Below are 18646 nucleotides of genomic sequence, written 5' to 3' on the forward strand. Positions count from 1 at the left end.
TCTTAATCAACCGGCAGGCAACTAATACAGAGACTAACGATCCGTTAATCTGCTAGGTTTTTGGACAGGGGGGGGGGGGGGGGGGGACGGACGTAAAATGTCGTAAACCCGCCGGATCGCCGTCGTTTTGGTCCCGCTCGACGATGTCTGGGCTCATTCCTCAATTTGCAGCGCGTCTTCACCACTTTTCGACAACGCAGTTGTACAGAACAGCAATGGTGTCCTCGACGTCAATTCTTGCCATGGTGGCGGCGGTTGCCACGACCGTCGACTACGTGCAGGCCCACGGCTACATCGCCAAGCCGGAGCCGTCGTGGAAGGACAAGAAGACCAACGACTGGGTGGTCGAGATCGCGCCGCTGTGGAAGGGTGGCTGGGACGAGTCCAAGGGTGACGAGGGTCTCCTGTCCATGTTCAAGAAGCTGGCCCCCGCCAACAACTACAAGGACGTCCGCACGCTGATGGACGGCAACAAGGCGTTCGGCCAGGACTGCGGCTTCACGGACCCGAACGGAAAGCCTGTGGATCCGCCTACGGACGGCACCGCCACCTTCTCTCGTGGTATTGTGCACGCTGGCCCGTGCGAGATCTGGCTGGACGACAAGATGGTCCTTCAGAACGACGACTGTCAGAGCGCCTACGGCGACGGCACCCAAGCGACGACGGCTATCTTCAAGCCTGTGGACTACTCGTCGTGCGCTTCGGGCGGCTGCATGTTCCGCTTCTACTGGCTGGCGCTGCAGCGTCTCAATGGCAAGACGGTGTGGCAGGCGTACAAGAACTGTATCCCTCTGACGGGCCCTGCCGGCGGAGGTGCTTCGCAGAACACGCCGTCGACCGGCGATGGCTCAAACACTTCGCAGACGTCTCCGTCCACCGACGATGGCTCCAACGTCTCGCAGACCTCGCCTTCCACCGGCGACTCGAACTCCCCTTCGAGCAGTGATAAGGGCGATTCGTACTCGCCCTCGAGCAAGGACAAGGGCGACTCAGACTCTCCATCCATTGGCGACTCGCCTTCGACGGGTGACTCGCCCTCGACCGGCGACAACTCGCAGACTCCTACCACCCCCGCCCCGGAGTCGCCGACCACGTGGACGCAGGCGCCGTCGGCCGACACGCCCGAGATGGCGCCGGCCCCGAACAGCAAGTGCAACGGCCGTCGTCGTCGCCGCAATTAGACTCCGAGAGGAAGGAGGGCGCTATAGCGCGAAGATATGTAAGTGAGTATATGTTTGGGCGTTACACCGACTTGAAGACACAGGTTAAGCCCGTTTGTCGTACTACGAGCTGATAGAGCCCACACGTTCAAACAGCAATTACATGTAGGGAAAAATGGATGCTTTATTTTCAATTGAGAGTCATCGACATTTTCTAGCTTTCTTGGTACTTGTTCGTGAGTTTGTGAATCTCCGCGATCTACCCTCCTAGACAGGGCTAGCTGAAAAGCTCGACTTTACATGTGCAAAGCAGCCCGTCAGTGGGACGAGACCACCTACACTTGCCCTGCCAGCTTGCCCTGGGCACACTCTACAGCAGTGTAGAGTCCCTCGCTGCTGCCTTAATACCAGATGAAGCTTATCAGTACAGTGCTCACGCTGTCCGAAGAGGAGGTCGGCCGTCTTAATTGGTTAGTCGATACGGACTAATGGGGGTAATTTACTAGGCTTTTGCGATCTGCCTCGGGCACTGCTACGACTGACGTATTCCGGTTCTTACTCTACTGGCGCCCTCATTCCCGAATTTGCGGCCTTTTCGCTTCTAGCCACGCAATGGTGTCCACGACGTCCATCCTGACCGTGGCTTCGGCCGTTGCCCTGTCCGCCAACTCTGTGCAGGCTCACGGCTACGTGGAGAAGCCCGAGTCCGAGTTCAAGAAGAAAAAGACGTCGGAGTGGATCGTGCAGATCGACCCCCAGTGGAAGGGCGACTGGGACGGCGCCAAGGGCGACGAGGGCCTTGTGGCGCTTTACAAGGAGCTGAAGGCGTCTAACAACGCGAAAGATATTCGCACGCTGCTCGACAGCGACACCTCCTTGTACGGCGCCGACTGTGGTTACACCAATCCGGATGTGACGCCCAAGGACCCTCCTACCGACGGCACGGCCACCTTCTCTCGCGGCATTGTGCATGCCGGTCCGTGCGAGATCTGGCTGGACAACACGATGGTCCTTCAGAACGACGACTGTCAGAGCGCCTACGGTGACGGCACGCAGGAGACGATTTCGGTGTTTAAGCCCGTGGACTATTCGTCGTGCGCGTCGGGCGGCTGCATGTTCCGCTTCTACTGGCTGGCGCTGCAGCGCCTCGACGGCAAGACCTACTGGCAGGTCTACAAGAATTGCATCCCGCTGGCGGGTCCTACCGGAGGAGGTGCGTCTCAGTCCACGCCGTCGACTGGTGATGACTCGAGCACTTCACAGAACTCTACGTCGAGCGGTGAATCGGGCACCCCGTCGACGGAGACGACTCCAGCGCCCGAGACTCCTTCGGCCAATTCTCCAGAGCTGACGCCAGCTCCAAGCAGCAAGTGCAATGGCCGCCGGAAGCGCAACTAAATGTTGAGAAGGTTTTGAGGTGGCGATGTGTACGTTCGTAGGTTGATGAGATCAATGCGTGCAAGTTTACTTGAAAGATTTTTCAGTAAGAAGCGTGTTATCTCAGTAAATGCGTGCTGAGACTTTTTGGTGGCTGATGTCTACCTTAGGTGTTCATGCATGTTCAATTTCTTGATTTGTAGGAAGTTGGGATAGACTGACCGGGGATAGCCTTAGCGTAGCTCCACAAAGACAGACTTTTTGAGGGTTCGCTCTGTGGCCATGGTACAACGCATGAACTGTCATGAACTCCTTCAGGACAGTGGTGGCTGAGTGCAGTGCATTCACAGGTAGGGCGATTGACGATGAAGGATCGGACGATGTGTGTCCGCCGTGAGTGTCGAAGGTGGGTTGGCTGCATGTCTGCGCAGAGCTTTCTGGGGATACAGCAGTCGAAGGGCATCTTCGTTAACACTACGGCAATCTGATGGAGACCATCCGGCCGTGTATTCCTCTCGCTCTTCCTGCTCACGAGGTGGGTCGATTCCACGACAGAGCGCTTCTACACGTGCAGAACCGCCCGCCGGAACGAGTTGCGCCGCAAGTTGCGGTGGGGATCATCTCCGACGTGATGCGCGTTGCTAACAGTGCCGTATGGTCGCAAGCAAGGGCACTTCCCACCGCTCGTTGGCTCTGCTCGAAGGGAACGTCTTGGCAAAGCCCAAACTTAATCCAGAACTAGTAAAGTACGTAGGGTAATTTGCGTTAATAATTTGCCAGCTCTTTGTGATCTGCCTTCTTTACGAGCTCTATCAAGGAAGTACAACGTATCGGTATCCACCCCACGCTTTGACGTAAACCCTAGCGAGTTGTCGTTTCGGATAGCCATTCTCCAACTTGCTACCCAGCCTTTCGAACACAGCGATGGTGTCCTGGACGTCCTTGTCTGCGGGGCTTGCGGCCTTCGCCTTGACTGCTGAGAATGTGCAGGCTCACGGCTACATGGATAAGCCTCTGGCTCATTTCAAGGACAAGAAAACCTCGGCTTGGGTCGTCGAGATCACCCCGCAATGGAAGGGGGACTGGGACGGCGCTAAGGGTGATGAGGGTCTTGTGGCCCTCTACAAGCAGTTGAAGAAGTCCAACAACGTCAAGGACATTCGCACGATGCTCGACAGCGACACCAAGCTCTACGGAGAAGACTGCGGCTTCACCGACCCCAAGGCAGAGCCGCAGGCCCCGCCGACCACCGGTGACGCTACCTTTTCACGTGGAATCGTGCACGCCGGTCCGTGTGAGATTTGGCTGGACGACAAAATGGTGCTGAGCAACGACGACTGTCAGAGCGCCTACGGTGACGGTACGAAGGCAACCACCTCAGTCTTCAAGCCTGTGGACTATTCGTCGTGTGCCGCAAGTGGTTGCATGTTCCGCTTCTACTGGCTCGCGCTTCAGCGTCGCGACAGCAAGACCTACTGGCAGGTGTACAAGAACTGCATCCCTCTCAGCGGCCCGGCTGGCGGAGGTAGCTCGCAGACCTCCCCATCATCGGGCAACGGCTCGAGCACCTCGCAGACTTCCCCTTCCAGCGGTGAATCGGACTCGCCCTCCAGCGGTACATCGGACTCCCCTTCCAGTGGTGATTCGGAATCACCGTCGAGCGGAACGTCCGATTCGCCTTCCAGCGGTGAGTCGGATTCCCCGTCAACGGAATTTACCCCGGCACCCGAGTCGCCGTCGGTGGACACTCCAGACGTTTCCGCTGGCAAATGCTCCATCCGCCGCAGACGTCACTAAGCTCCGAATGGGAAGGAACGCGCTGATCCCGGGAATACCCGTAGCCACCTCAGCCGTCGAGTCCGAATCCGTGTTCGTACGATCTAAATACATGTATCAATTGAGTTCCAAAACTTTTGGTAATTCCATTTCGGTGAATTTCTTGGACGCGAATGCATCCGCAAGGTGCTGTAGAGGCTATGAGTGTGTCAGTGCTATCCGCGGCTGTTTTCAGCGCAGAGTAATCGAAAGTTATCTTCCTGGTCGATTCCAATCCAAGTGAGGCTTCTGACAGACGGATATTGGTTTAGTCGTTAAATGACTGTATCTGCTAATCTAACATCAAAACTAACCAAGTCTGTGGTCGTACCATCTCACCAGTTGGTCGCCGCTGCCAGGCCTCACTTTCGTTTTTGCAGCGGACGCAGCATTTCAGTCCACAGTCTTTTAGCATGGCAAATCTATCAAAACTATGGTGTCAAGTACCGCCATCTTATACGTCGTGGCAGACTTTGTTGCTTCGGTATCGCAGAACAGCGCGCACGGCTACATGTACATTCCGCTGGCGAATTCACGGACTCGTTGACGTCGGCATGGATCGTGCAGATCGAGCCGCTATGGACTGGCGACTGGGACAGCTGCAGCACTGTTTGACGACGCTATATCCGCGGTGAAGAAGACGAACGGCTACAGCGACAACCGCACGCTGCTCCACAGCGACACTTCACCGACTGCGGCTCACTAACCCGGATGCTACTGCGATGGACCCGCCCACGACTGGCGACGCCACCTTCTCGCGTGACATGGTCCACGCCGGCCCATGCGAGATTTGGCTGGATGACACGAAGGTGCTGAGCAACGGCGACTGCCAGGCTGCGTACGGGGGCCGACACTCAGCAGCAGGTGTCGGCCTGTGGACCACTCGTCATGCTTGACGAGCGGCTGCATGTTGCAGCTCTACTTGCTGGCCTTCCAGCCTGTGGACAGTAAAATCGTGCGGCAGGTGTACAAGGAGTGCGTGTCGCTGACGGGTCCTGCTGACGGCACCACCAGCACCAACTCGACGACCTTGACCTCGACCTCGACCGCAACGACTACCAGATCTTCCTCGACGGACAGCTCGGACACACAAGAAACCTCAATGTCAAGCAGCAGTGGCACGTCGGCGGAGACTGAGGCGCCTAGCACCCACGCCCCAGAGACCACATCGGCTACCCCCACCGCGAATGAAGCAAGCACGGGGACTGCAACGGACGCATCCGCCTCGACGCCGTCATCGACGAAGTGCAACTCCCGTAAGCGCCAGTAAACCATCGACGGCGGTGAAATCTATGCGTAGTGAGCGAAGGCAACAAGTCGATGTGATTGCCAGCTTCTCAAAAAGAAAGCAGTTGGGAGCAATGACCGCGCGATATTCCGTCTTGTGTCGTAAACAGTAGATAATGAGCTTGGTGTTCAATTCTGCCTCGAGTTTCATCTGTCATGGCCCTCGACGATCTCTCCATGTTAGACCACACTCATTCAGTCCATCGGTGCGGTCTAGAGCTCAGCTCCAACTCCACCCAAGAGAATATCCTACAACGGAGCTTTTAAGCCGATCTCCCATGTACACACTCAGATCCCCCCGTGGTCATTTTAACGTGGCATATTGAATACGCCCTAACACGTCTGGGTCGTCCAATATCAGAAACTGCACTTGTTCGCGAAGTCCTCATTCGACACCATGACCGAACGACACAATCGAGATACACCGCACCAGTCATGACCTCACCACTGATAGCAAGCTGATAATGAAGAGTGTCAGAACTACTTCAGTATAATCTTCTCACTCCGAAGCAGTACAACCGTTCTGATGGCAGTGTCGTGCCTTTCCAGGTGCGAGAACAAGTAGGGCGTCATCCCAACGCTCACGACGACATGGTGCAATTTGTTTTACGTCGCCCCTGGATCGTGCCGAGTAGCAAATCGAGGTAGCTGGAAACGTTAAAAAGGAATCGGCATTTCCTCGCGGCATGCGCCGCATCCTACGGAGCCCGCTGGACGACACTTCGATACCGATTAACGAATAATCAGCCGGACCGCCACGGCCATTTCGTGCCACTGAACTACTCGTCGTGCTCGACTAGCGTTGGCATTGGTCGTCCACTTCAACAACGTCCACTTCAACGTGCGATGTCGCCCAATGCGTGGTCCACACTGCATAAACGTTGCTCGAATGTCGTCGGACGATTTTGAGTCAGGGCGGACGATGATGGCCTGCCTGCCCGCGACATTGGAAAGCCTTGCATGCCCGCCGGTGTATATCGCTAGGCAACATTGCGCGCCGTCGCTAATGAAATGCGCGCTGGATAAGCAGAGGGAGCTGAGTTTCCGCGCATTCGCATTTTTGCGTGCAGTTGGGTGACGAACGGCGCCTAGAGCAGTCCACTGCCAGACGGAGGTCACTGCCGACGCGATGGCTCCCTTCGAGCACCGACAGATAACTCACGCGTGTCGAGCGTCAAGCGAGGTAGCCCGCCACGTTTTAACCCGCTGACGAGCGCGTCCGCCGCTGAGTCCGGCGGTCCCACTGCCGAAAACCGATGCGCTTGCCAGCCTCGACGTCTTCTTGAGTCCTCGTTGCAAAAATGCTCGCAGCGCCGTACCAAGTCTGCTGTAGACGAGCGCACTCCTCCTCGGGGAAGGTCGGACCTTCCTTGCCTGATAACGACCGGGAGATACACCGAAAAGCGGCGGCATAGGTCTCGACAACCCCGACGCTACGCGCGTATCCGATAATGTGCTCGATGGCAACGGTGTCTTCTAGCAGCCAGCACAGCACGACGTGCAGTCACACACCAGACTGCACCAGCGACCGAGGTGGAAGCCGCGTCCCCGGCAGGCAGGCCGCGCAACTTGGACGAGCCCGAAGAAGACCGCCGCTGGATTTCTTTTCTGACGGGCGACTAGAAGTTCGCCGCCGTAGAAGTCAAGGCCGCGCGTACCCAAGTGGCGTCAGCGCTTGCAGTCCGCGCCACCATCGCAGCGTCTTTGGGCACCGCGGCCACCGAGGCGAGCGGGCAACAGCCGGCTGTCCATAGGGAGCAGATTGCGTGTGGGGCTGCACGCGCGAGTAATATGCCGTGCGCTCGTAAACAGCCTGCTGCTGCGTTGGCCGCGCGAAAATGGCGCCCAGCTGGCGGCGGCAACGTGCATCCGTCAAGAGAGCCGCCACCGAGAAACTCACGAGTTCGACGGTGGTCCCTCGCAGTTGCGGCGCGACTTTCGGGCAGATTCCGCTGGACGCCGCGCTGGCCCCACGCGAAACGGGCTTCTTCACGAAAATCCTCCCCACGGCTACCTGTAGTCGTCGCGCCTTGCCTTTTGCAGCGCAGGCTTTTGCGTTTCACAAAACGCGCACTCAAGGCCTCATTGTCCCGCGTCGTCGTTTTGTCGCGCTGCGAGGCCGCGAGCCCTACACCAGAGCCTCAGCATGACGTAGCAACCGCATAAGCGCTGCTCAGCGCGGGCTTGACGCCGGCACCTGCCGCTAAACACGCCGAGTTGGCACAAAATGTTCCCAAATTTTGCGTTAGTGAGCGCCGCTCTGCGAAGCAGTTCGCTGTGGCGAGCACAGTGCCGCGCTGGGCTTCGTGAGACTTGCAAATTGTATGTCGCACTGGGAATAAGATCCTCTTTAACCGTAGTTCGTTGAACTGCGGGGGGGGAAGGTTGTCGTACAGTACCTGTTCTCTTCGTGTGTTCGTCGGCTCGTCGGCGCGAGGCGCCCAGAGCCACTCATCAGCTGCGTTGTTGGTCAGCGCCACCGCGCCGCAGAGACTTGCTCGAATCAGACTCTCACGCGTCAAGGTCATCAGTCTCACTTGCAGCTTCGCCACGCGGGACTCGAACCCCCTCGTCCAGCGTAGCATTTGCGCCGCTTGAGTCGGGACCCAAGGGCTGGGGCGCCAGTTGAGTAACCTCAGCACCGCCACCACCACCACACCCCACGAAACCAGACCATACGCTGGCGTGGAACCGAGAGTAGAAGCGGCAGGAGGGGACTCAGTGAGCGCCTCAAGTGCAGGCACCGTTGTGAACCTGGGTGGAACGACTAGTCGGTCGGTCGATCGATCGATCGGGTCGAGTGAAGAAGCTACGCTAGCACTACACATACCCCAACTTCCGCCACGCGACCAAGAAGGCTTCCGCGCAAAGAAAAGGGAGACGACGCCTCGACGTGCAAAGTCGTGGGCGTTGGACGCTCAAGATCAACCAGCAGCGTCTTCTTCTCTTCTCCGGCTGCCTCACTCCGAGTCGGGCGCAGTGAGCGACGGACAGGCCGCAGAACCATCCGCCTTTTGCTCTCCTGCCTTTACGAGAAGCTGCAGTCTGTGCGGCTCGGGCTCGTGCAGCTGGCCGTTCCAACCCGCTGCAGCAGCCCCCGTTGCAGGTGCAACGCACTGCTGACGTAAGTCACCAACTCGCGCTGTGCTTGTGGTTGGGTCGTACGCGAAATCCCCAACGCGTCGCAACTTCGAGCGGTCAGGCAAAGACCGTCACATCAGCTTTCAGGGCCCGACCGGGACGCTGGTACTCATGGAACGCCGCGGCGACGCCCAGCGAGGCGCGGCAGGAACAGGAACAGGAGCAGGTGCAGGAGCAGGAAATACAGGCACGCAGGACGCAGCAGCGACTTCAAGTCGCGGCTTGAAGCACGAGAATTCAGCAGGACAGGCGGCCACGGCCGAGGAAAATTGGAGTGCACTCAGCAACCTCCGCGTTGCAGGAGAAGCGGAGAGCGGCGAGGAAGCAGCAGCAACTTCATCAACATCAACAACAGCAGCAGCAGCGCAGACGCAACCCGGCTCAATCAGGGTCAGCGCCGGCAGTAGCAGTAGGCATAAGGTTAGACGAACGAGCAGCCAAGTGCACCCGACCACGCCACAGGACGATGCCATGCTCCACGACCTGGACGCGGTCAGCAAGTCGTCTCTGAGCTTTATTCTGGACGACCAGGCGGCTTCGGCGGCTGCCGGTAAGCTCGGCGATTGCATTCGCGGCTGCAGTGGTGCACTGAATGTCTGTGCGTGCTATTCGCTAGGCGACGACTTCACATCCGGGGGCAAACGAGCCGCCGCGTTAATCACCAGGAGCAGGAGCACAGGAGACTTAACGGGTGAGACGCCCGCCGCTGCAGCCAGTCGCGCCGCTCGTGCTGGAGGGAAGCAAGGCGCCGACGGAAAGCGCCGCGCGCGCAGGCCGCCCAGCCGCATCTGCAAGCACGAAGGCTGCGAGCAGTACGTAGTGGACCAAGGGCTCTGCGTTCGACATGGAGTACGTGAACTATTTATTGTGGTTTTAGCAACTGATTGTTTTCATCTGTAGCCGCCCAAGTAGAGTTTACTGCTGGGCAAACCACTAGCGAGGCTGACGCGTGGTCTTGCAACGAACAGGGCGGCAAACGTTGCTCGACTAAGGGATGCACCAGTCGAGCCAAGCACCAAGGGCGCTGCTGGCGACACGGTACGCTCACTCAGTCAGTACTCGTTGCGTTGCTGGGCTACAGTTTAGCGGTCTAATAGTAGCTGTCTATTCCGTGCGAGGACAGGTGGCTCAACCGAGTGCAAGGTTCCGAGCTGCATCAACCGCGCCAAGTCGCGCGGCTTCTGCTGGTCGCACGGCGGCGGCACCAAGTGCAAGTTCGACGACTGCGAGAAGATCGCTATCTCGAACGGATTGTGCTGGGCTCACGGTGGAGGTGCGTCTTTCTGCGCTATTCCTCCCGGACTCGGGAGGTTCAGAGTTTTAATCTCGAGCATTGTGCTGCAGGCAAGCGGTGTGCGGTGGAAGGCTGCATGCGCCAGGCATATGAGCGGACCGACAACCTCTGCAACAACCATTACCAGGAGCGGCAGCAGGGTGGGACCATTGTAACGGAGGAACCGGGTGAGATCGTCGCCGCATCGAGCGTGCACCCGGACGACGAAGAAAAGCCGCCAGCACCTCCTTCCGACCATTGAGTCGCCTGGGCAGCTCGTCCGTCAAATCCCAGGACGCCGTTGGCACATGAGTAAGGAAGCAAAGCGGTCGTTCGAAGGAGCGCCACACAACTTGGTAAATTCGTTGAGTTAAAGCACAAATAGAGTCCGATCGTCGCGCCTATATTCCGTGAATTAACTTCGCGATGAGGTGCAATGGGGCAAATCCCTACAACTTCAACTCGAAGGCCCGCCGACACGACGACGAGGTTCGCCAGCAAATTTTCCGTTCGTAACTTACATACACATATCCCTCAGGAAAAGCATGTACTTTGCCAATCGCGGTCGACGTCGGCGCGTCCTGTCCACGAGGTCGACAGACTCTCTTCGTAAGCTGAGTCAACGCAGCTCGGCGATTTGCTGCGTCCAACAAAGCGACAATACGACACCGCGCGCAGGGCCTATGCGAGCCGCACGAAGCCACACGAAGCGCACTGAACATTGCATGCCAGTGACTGAGACAAGAACACGACCGAAACAGAAGACTACCGATACGACGACGTCAATTCGGCTTTACAGCTCTGTACTACGGCTTGTTGGGCAGATCGAGAGCGTAATAGACTCTTCCACCGCATTGGCCGTCAACTTGACCACCATCAAGCCCAACAGTCGACTGTCATTGCGCCTGTGGTGTGCAAAAAACAAAGCTGTGTTTTCAAGCCTCAAAACAGGTAAGGTTGCACTGGTACTACATGTAGCATTCGCAACGCCACTCGCATACGAGTTGCCCCACTTCGTTCTACAGCTTGGACTTGGCCGTGAGCTGCGCTGATAATGACGGACTCGACGAAGTTGCGGTCGTTTGCAGAGGTGCTCATGGTCGTTGCTTGTGAACATTCTTCCACCGCGAGCCTGGTTGGCTTTGGAGTTTGCCGACAAGCCCAGTGCGTCGGAGATCGCGGTGCAGGTGTTAGCTTCGTGAATTAGACACGAGCTCGCTGACGACGAAGTGAAGCATAGCTTTAGCTATTGAGATGATAACGCAAAAACTCGTACGAGTTCAATATTACGACGACAGGTACTGGAATCAATGATGGCAACGCGTAGATGGCGTAGTAGACACCTTTCTCCTAGGCTGCATGTGTGTTACTCTCGCGTTTCACACGTCCAACACAAGTGTGGGCATAATTGTGAAGTCTAGATAGATACCGGTAGTCGCAAAGCCTCTCGATACCAAAAAGGCTTCTTCTCAAAAATCACAAAAACCTCAACCCACCACAAAAAAACACAAATATACACAAAATAAACTAAACGTTACTAAAGCGACGGACCAATCACAGCCGTCCAAAACACACGCTTTCCACAGCATTTCCTGCAGCAGGTACATCGGAAGACGATGGCGGAGGCGGCGCGCCCCATGTTCGCCATGCTGTGCGCGAACAACGTGAACCGCAGCACAGAGGCGCACGACCACCTGCACGCGGCGGGGCTGAGGGTCTGCTCCTTCGGCGCCGGCAACCGCGTGCGCTTCCCGGGTCCGTCGCGCGATGACCCGCGCATCTACGAGTTCTTCACGCCCTACGAGACCATGTACCGGGAGCTCAAGGCCGAGAACGCCGAGCTGTGAGTGCGCGTCAACATGGCTACAACCATGTAGCCATGTTGCTTGTTGATGGAAGATGGCTACACCACCTAACGCCGTCATGGCTGCAGCTTCAAGCGCAACGGCGTGCTGTCCATGCTGGAGCGAGACATGCTGACCAAGAAGTGCCCGCAGCGCTGGCAGGACCTGAGCGTCAAGGAGCTGCAGGGCCTGGACGTGGTGCTGTGCTTCGACGACCGCATCTTCGAGATCGTGCTGGAGGACCTGCAGCTGCGCGGCGCGGCTGGGGGGCCCGGCGGACCGGGCAACGAGCCCACGACGGCCTGGCGGCCGCTGCATCTGCTGTGCCTCGACACCAAGGACACGCCCGAGCACGCCAAGGTGGGCGGCTCGCTGGCGCTCGAGCTGTGCCAGGCGGTGCGTTGGCTGCTATGATGGGTACAGTCTTTGAAGTTGAAGTGGACTAACGACTGGCTGAACGGACAGATCGACGTGCTCAACAGTCTGGACGACGGCATCGTGGACGCCATTCAGGACTTCGAGGGTCGGAGGAACGTACACCTGCTGTACTCGCTCATGCACGTGTAGTGCGGTGGTGGCGGCAATGGACTGCGTTGATCAACCGAGAGTTCCGATGTTGCTTTACTCTATAGCTTTCACTTCTTCCACTTGCTGATGATAGATTGGCTGGCCTCGGCCTGCTGACTCCAGCGACCGAAATTGAAGCGCGGACGCGGAGGAACTCGCGGCTGCTCCTCTGCGTGCTGATTTTGCTGTTGACTAGGCTGCTGACTTTGCTGCTGTTGACTGGGCTGCTGGCTTTGCTGCTGAACAACTCGGCGGTAGTCGTCCATGATATCCAGGTCTTCGTCCTCCACTTGCTGTTGTGAAGCAGATGCAGATCCAAATGATTGCCTTCGCTGACCCCACAGCACACTTTGCGATGCAGGGCTTCCTCGGCGCTGACTCCACGGCAGGCTTTGAGATAGGGCGTCTTCGCGGCGCTGTTTTCGCTGGGAGGGGAACGCGCCGTTTTCTCCGCGCTGTTGCTGACTAGTTGACCATGACCGCTTCCCTGTAGGCACCTGTTGCTCTTCAGTCCCCGGTATATACAGGTCTTCAGCGAACTCGCCGTTGCTGTGAGCTTCTTCGTATTCGCCGGCACCCAGCGGAAAGCTTGAGACAGGATCGGGTCGTTGCTGCGAGAAGCTTGCAGGTTGGGACTGAGATGGGACATCGTTAGCTGTGCTCAGCTCCTGCAGCATGAGGTAGTCGAGAACGAGCTTCTCCTGCAGCGCGTACTCTTCCTCCGGGTTATCGGAGAAGTTGGAATGCAAAACAGACTCCACTCCTCCTTCCAACATGTCCGAGCAATTGTCCGTGGATTTGCTCACCTCCATGACAAACACTGCAATCACTGCGTCCATGACAGTCACTTCGGAGTGGCACATCAGCCGTGCGTGAGCTTGGGCAAGTCGCGTAAGACTCTCCAACAGGCGAATTGTTGTGCGTGCGGCGCTGCGACTGTCGGATGCACGTTGTCGCTGGTAATACCGCTGGAGGATCAGCATCGCGCCACGGCTCAGTTGAGGCTGATACTTATCCTTCACGTGACAGATGTACGCTTGCAGCTTCTGGATACTCCACAGCGTTGAGTCTTCCTTAGAGGATCGTGCTCCCTGCTTGTCAACTGCGTCAAATGACGAGTCACCTTCGTCACGTTCAGCCTCCTCTTTGAGGCTCGTGTTCGTGCCGACTGCCTGTTTCAAGATGAAAGAGGAGACCACCTGGTCCCATCGCGGATTCATTCGGTCCAGGAGCACGAGAATGAGATCAAATCGACTCAGCAGTGGGCTCGCGATGCTGGTATTCACAGACACGTCAGCTGTCGGGTCATACCGGCCTTTCGGGTTCGTGACGGCGAAAATGGTGGTTCGCGCGTTCAGCTTGCAGACCAAGCCGGCCTTTGCCACGCTCAGTGTTTGCTGCTCCATGGCTTCGTGGATGGAAGTGCGGTCATTGCTGCGGATGCTGCTAAACTCGTCAATACAGCAGACGCCGCGATCCGCGAGCACCAATGCTCCAGCCTCGAGCATCCATTCTCCACCGTCTTTGACGGCTGTGCAGGTCAGTCCTGCACTTGTGGTTCCAATTCCTGTTGTGAGAACTGAGCGCGGGCTCAGCTCTGCCGTGAATCGTAGGAACTGCGACTTGCCTGTGCCGGGATCACCGATGAGCAGCATGTGCGGCTCGCCACGAGTCTTCATCCCGGTCTCATCCACGTACGAGACGCCACCGATGACAGTGAGCGCCACCGCGAGCTTCACGATGAACAGCCCGTAAACCTTTGGGCAGATGCTGGCGACGATCTCGTTCCGCGCGCGGATCGGGTCTCGCCTGTGCTTCGCCCAGAACTGCGCGAACTCGGCCCGCAGCTCCTCCGTGACGAGAACCTGCGACGTGGTGGCGTTCTTGATGCGGATGCTGTTGGCCTTGATCGTGGTCTCCAGGTCGCAACGCACACCGCGCACGCACGGCTTCCACGTGCGCATGAGGATGCCCACAACGGTCACCTGGTCGCCGGCCTTGACCGAGTCCACGAGGTCGTCCTCCAGCACCACCAAGATGGACCTGGGGATGGAGCCAACGCCGAGCTTGGACGCCTGCTCCTGGATCTTGATCACCTGGTGGTCCGACACGACGCTGCTGTCCGCGCCGCCCACGGGCATGAACTGCGTCGACTTGCACGGCTTCTTGCCGCCGCTGCTCGTGCCCCCGGAGCTGTCCGACGGACACGCTTTCTGCCAGCAACAACCACAGCAACCAGCTCCGTCAGCACCACTCCGTCAGCGCGTACGCGTACGCACGCACCGGGATCTCGAGCACGTTGCCCTGCTCCGGGTCGGACTTGACGAGGAACCGGTGGCCGCAGCGCGCGTTGCAGCACTGGTACTCCCGCTCCGTCTCCTGCATCTTGATGAGCCCCGTGCGCACCACGGTGCCCGCGATCTGGATGAGCTGCTTGACGTCGTTGGACCGGATGGCGCTGATGGCGGCCTTGCGCAGCGGCGGCACCGGCGGCAGGTTCTCCACGCGCGCGCGGAGCTTGCGCCGCGCCTTGAGCGGCACGGCCGGCAGCCCGCCGCCCTCCAGCGGCTGCCCGGCGTTGCAGCTCACCTCGCGCGCCAGCGCCGCGTGCAGCAGCGGCAGCAGCGGCTCCGGGTGGCGCAGCAGCAGCGTGCCGAGCTGCGCGTTGAAGTCCAGCAGCCGCTGCGCGCATACGCGGAGACTAAAGGCCTGCGCGCCCTGCTCGGGTGCCGCCAAGGGCGCGGCCGCGTGGCGCAGGCGCGCGTGCAGCTGCTGCAGCTGCGCGCGGTAGTGGCGCCGCAGGAAGCGCGCGAACGCGGCCTGGTACTCCGGCGCCAGGCGCTCAAAGCGCGCGCCCGTGGCCTCGTCGTCATGCGCCGCCATGTTGGCTGGCTGCACGGGATTTGTTTGGGGAGACAAGATGGCTACACTGTCTTCAACGCTAGTGTTAATGGAGCTCGTGGCTAGAGCAGGTCTTTGACCTCGTCCATGAAGGCGTCGAACTCTTTGGATACGGACAAGTTGTCGCTGGTGGATGTCGGCTTGGCTGTGGGGCGTGGAGGTGGCGGCGGCGGCGGCGGCGTGATGCCTGCAGGCCGAGGAGCTGGCGCGGGAGGAGCAGGAACTGGTCGACGCGGAGCTGGAACGGAAGGCGCGCTGCTGATGCTCGAGCTGGAGCTGCGAGGGGCGGCCACGTGACGCTGCACTCGCAGCGCAACTGGCACGAGCGAGCGGAGCTGCGCGTGGCTCTCAGCGGCGCGCTCGGCGGCTTCCTCGTCCATTTCTTGCTGCTCTTCGGTCCGGGAGTCGGCGAAGTCGGGCTCGTCCGTCGTCGGGTACGGGGCCACGACGCTGTCCTCGTGCTCCATGTCCACGTCTGCTACTTGCGCTTGGTCGGTCTCCATCTCCGCCTCAGTTGCGTCCGCTACAGCAGGCAGCGTTGGGTACGGCGGAGGTGGGGGTGGTGGCGGTACCATTCTAGAGGCTGGCGCTTGTGTAGACGGCGGCGGGGGTGGCCGAATTGGAATCGCGCCACTCGGTAGCGGCGGTCTCGGAGGCACCTGAATTGTCCCCGGAGGCGGCGGCCCTGCCGGCAGCGGAGGCCGCTTCCCAGGCCGCCTAGCCATCAGTCGAGGTTGCTGCATGGACGCAGGAGGAGGAGGACCCCGTCCTTCGAACCGTGGCGGCCCTCGAAAGCCTCGTGGAGGTGGCGGCGGGCCCCGATGTCTCTGCTGCTGCGTATGCGCTTCACTTCCTCCTTGTCTCGGAGGCCCGCGCCCGAACTCCCGTGGCGGCGCTCTCGGTGCACCCAACAGTCCGGCAGGTCCGGAAGGCATGTTGCGATACACCTGCGGCTTCCCCGGCGGCGGCGCTCCGAACGGGTTCAGCGTCGGGTGGTAGTAGATCGAGTTCTACAGCAACAATAGCAACAGCAACATCACCAACGACACGATGGTCAGCTCCGTCTTCACCTCGCCGTACCAAGAGGTCAACACCCCTCCCCGCACCTCCGGGTTCTGGAACTTCTCCTTGTTGGCCTCCGTGAGCTGCGCCATGCTCTAGAATTCCACGACGACGACGGTCAGTACTAAAGCAACTGCTGCGGTCTCGGCACGACTTGCCGCTCACCATCGGCGGTGGGGGTGGCGCGTCCTTGAGCTTCTGGCGCTCCTCCTCCGCCATCTACACGGCGCCACAGCACAGACAGCACAGCCGTGAGCCCCCACTAGCAGCAGCTCTGTATCGCCACCACCGACCTCCTTCTGCCGCTTGACGACGGCGCGCAGCGTGTCCTCCAGCTCCTGCTTGCGCTTGCGCGTGGGGCCGTCCGTCGGGTTGGCGGCCGCCTGGCGCTCCAGGTTCTTGAGCTGCGCGCGCAGCTCCGCCGGGTCCATGGCGCCCAGCTTGGCCTGCTTGTCCTTCTGCCGCTCCTGGCGGTGCTTCTTCAGCTCCTTCTTCTTCTGCTCGCGCCGGAACGCCTCCATCGGGTTGAGCGCCTTGGCCATGGTCGTCTAATAACGTTCACCTGGGCACCGTACAGTGTAGTGACCAATAGTGACATTTGTCGACCACCGAAACCAAAATGTAGCCATCTCTTGCGGAATGGCAACGCAGGTCAGCACGTTCAAAAAGGATCAACATGACCTGTAGAGCGCCCGAGTGTTCTGCTTTGACCAGGTTAACCCTTTAAGTTGCGGGTGAGCCTTCGGTGACCAGTACCTAGCTCCGATGTGTTAGTGCTTCACCACCGAGCAACATACATGTAGCTGGTCAAGGTTGTTCACAGCAGACTTGACAAGTGCCTCAAGGATGGCAAGTCGCTTATCATCGAAGGTTTCCACATCTATCCCCGTCTATACCAGAAGACTATTGGCTCTCCTGAAAAGGGTAGCAACGCCAGGTGCTCGGGTATTGTGGTGCCATTCTTGCTGACTCTCGATGAAGCCGACCACCGCAACTTCATGACAAACTCGCCGGATCCTCGATACCGTGGTGATCAAAACGCGGTGGGCTTCCGCAACTTGCACGACGTGCAGAGCTACTTGGTTGCGCACAGCCAAGAGGAAGGCATGCTTCCGTTCACCGAGATCCGTATTAACCTGCATTCGTTCCACGCCACGCTTGACCATCTTCATGATGTAGTGCTCAAGCGCATTGAGGAGGTATTTGTGCGTAGCAAAGCAACTAAAAAGGAAGTAAATAGCTAAGTTTGCAGCTTGTCAGTCTGTTCATTGTCCATTAAAACTTATTAACTGGTGCTGCGGCGTGTCAAGGCCAAGTAAGCATCGCGGCCTCATGTTCCACCATCGCTGACAGGATAAGCTGGGGATCCCAACTTGGGGGCATCTGCTGTTGTCTTCACATTTAGACTGATGGCTGGAATCCATCCACAAGATAGAGCATACATGTCAGCATGCTGTGGAAGGTCCACTGCCAGAGTACTTTACAACGGAGGGGGGAATGCACTGCCCAATGCTGACAGGGGGCAAATCTGCGGTGTGACGCCGTCAGAGTCTGGACCAAAGTGATCAAAAGTGACCCCATTGACGACTGCCATGACGATATACTTACATTTTGTCTGCTTGCTTGAAGTGCATGGATAACAGGTCGACAACGATAACGGCACAAGAACCAGTGATGCTGTTGGTATAAGAAGCAGTGAAGGCGAGATCATCGTGTAGACTTCCAGTAGTTATGTTACAAGGTTACATACAGTAGCGACGTCTTCTTTCGACGTCATTTTCATCGTCCGAGCTGAGCTACCACAGCTACGCACTGCCGCGGCCGAGCATAAAGGCCGACTTGCAGTCGAGCGAGCAGAAGTCGGCGTACTGCCGACTGAGACTCAGCGGCGAGAACTTGCGCCGACACATGCGGCAGACCTGCCACCTGCTGTCCACGGCGCAGCCGCCGCCGGAGCTGTCCGTCCACTGTTCGTGTTCCGCCCCCGACGGGGTGCGTGCAAAGTGGTTGCACTGGGTCGAAGACCCGACGAAGCCTCTGCTGGCTCCCGCGAGCGCAACGGGTTGGAGCGCCGTGGTCTCCATGGCCTGGCGCGACCGCCTCTTGGAACGCAGCTTCCGCAGCGATAGCTTGGACGCCACCCAGCGCGTCTTCTGCTGGATCACGCTCTTGATGTCGAGGCCCATGGTCGCGCTATTTAATACCTGGCGAAGTGTCCC

At 58.7% G+C, this 18646-nt stretch overlaps 8 protein-coding genes across 8 annotated transcripts; 5 read left to right on the top strand and 3 right to left on the bottom strand.

Moving 5' to 3' along the window:
- Window positions 1–215: 215 nt before the first annotated feature.
- Window positions 216–1181, top strand: IUM83_10707 (uncharacterized protein; the record flags this gene model as incomplete). Its single annotated transcript, XM_067935223.1, has 1 exon — window positions 216–1181. The coding sequence occupies one exon, from the start codon at window positions 216–218 to the stop codon at window positions 1179–1181; it is 966 nt and encodes a 321-aa protein (XP_067791574.1).
- A 591-nt stretch (window positions 1182–1772) lies between these two features.
- Window positions 1773–2558, top strand: IUM83_10708 (uncharacterized protein; the record flags this gene model as incomplete). Its single annotated transcript, XM_067935224.1, has 1 exon — window positions 1773–2558. One exon carries the CDS (start codon window positions 1773–1775, stop codon window positions 2556–2558), a length of 786 nt encoding a protein of 261 aa, XP_067791571.1.
- A 903-nt stretch (window positions 2559–3461) lies between these two features.
- IUM83_10709 (uncharacterized protein) lies at window positions 3462–4334 on the top strand (the record flags this gene model as incomplete). Its single annotated transcript, XM_067935225.1, has 1 exon — window positions 3462–4334. The coding sequence occupies one exon, from the start codon at window positions 3462–3464 to the stop codon at window positions 4332–4334; it is 873 nt and encodes a 290-aa protein (XP_067791572.1).
- A 4917-nt stretch (window positions 4335–9251) lies between these two features.
- On the top strand, window positions 9252–10315 carry IUM83_10710 (WRKY transcription factor 19; the record flags this gene model as incomplete). Its single annotated transcript, XM_067935226.1, has 4 exons — window positions 9252–9330; window positions 9397–9471; window positions 9904–10053; window positions 10125–10315. The coding sequence occupies 4 exons, from the start codon at window positions 9252–9254 to the stop codon at window positions 10313–10315; spliced, it is 495 nt and encodes a 164-aa protein (XP_067791411.1).
- Window positions 10316–11669: 1354 nt separating this feature from the next.
- Window positions 11670–12464, top strand: IUM83_10711 (rna polymerase ii subunit a c-terminal domain; the record flags this gene model as incomplete). Its single annotated transcript, XM_067935227.1, has 3 exons — window positions 11670–11896; window positions 11987–12293; window positions 12363–12464. 3 exons carry the CDS (start codon window positions 11670–11672, stop codon window positions 12462–12464), a joined length of 636 nt encoding a protein of 211 aa, XP_067791454.1.
- A 68-nt stretch (window positions 12465–12532) lies between these two features.
- On the bottom strand, window positions 12533–15347 carry IUM83_10712 (DNA replication licensing factor MCM9; the record flags this gene model as incomplete). Its single annotated transcript, XM_067935228.1, has 3 exons — window positions 12533–13265; window positions 13476–14677; window positions 14748–15347. The coding sequence occupies 3 exons, from the start codon at window positions 15345–15347 to the stop codon at window positions 12533–12535; spliced, it is 2535 nt and encodes an 844-aa protein (XP_067791453.1).
- An 80-nt stretch (window positions 15348–15427) lies between these two features.
- Window positions 15428–16969, bottom strand: IUM83_10713 (protein early flowering 5; the record flags this gene model as incomplete). Its single annotated transcript, XM_067935229.1, has 4 exons — window positions 15428–16375; window positions 16472–16522; window positions 16593–16646; window positions 16721–16969. The coding sequence occupies 4 exons, from the start codon at window positions 16967–16969 to the stop codon at window positions 15428–15430; spliced, it is 1302 nt and encodes a 433-aa protein (XP_067791452.1).
- A 1263-nt stretch (window positions 16970–18232) lies between these two features.
- IUM83_10714 (DNA replication licensing factor) lies at window positions 18233–18613 on the bottom strand (the record flags this gene model as incomplete). The annotated part of the gene is made up of 1 exon (XM_067935230.1): window positions 18233–18613. The coding sequence occupies one exon, from the start codon at window positions 18611–18613 to the stop codon at window positions 18233–18235; it is 381 nt and encodes a 126-aa protein (XP_067791645.1).
- Between the last annotated feature and the right edge of the window lie 33 nt (window positions 18614–18646).

Source organism: Phytophthora cinnamomi (assembly GCF_018691715.1).
Source record: "Phytophthora cinnamomi strain GKB4 chromosome Unknown Contig39, whole genome shotgun sequence".
NCBI classification, from domain to species: domain Eukaryota; phylum Oomycota; class Peronosporomycetes; order Peronosporales; family Peronosporaceae; genus Phytophthora; species Phytophthora cinnamomi.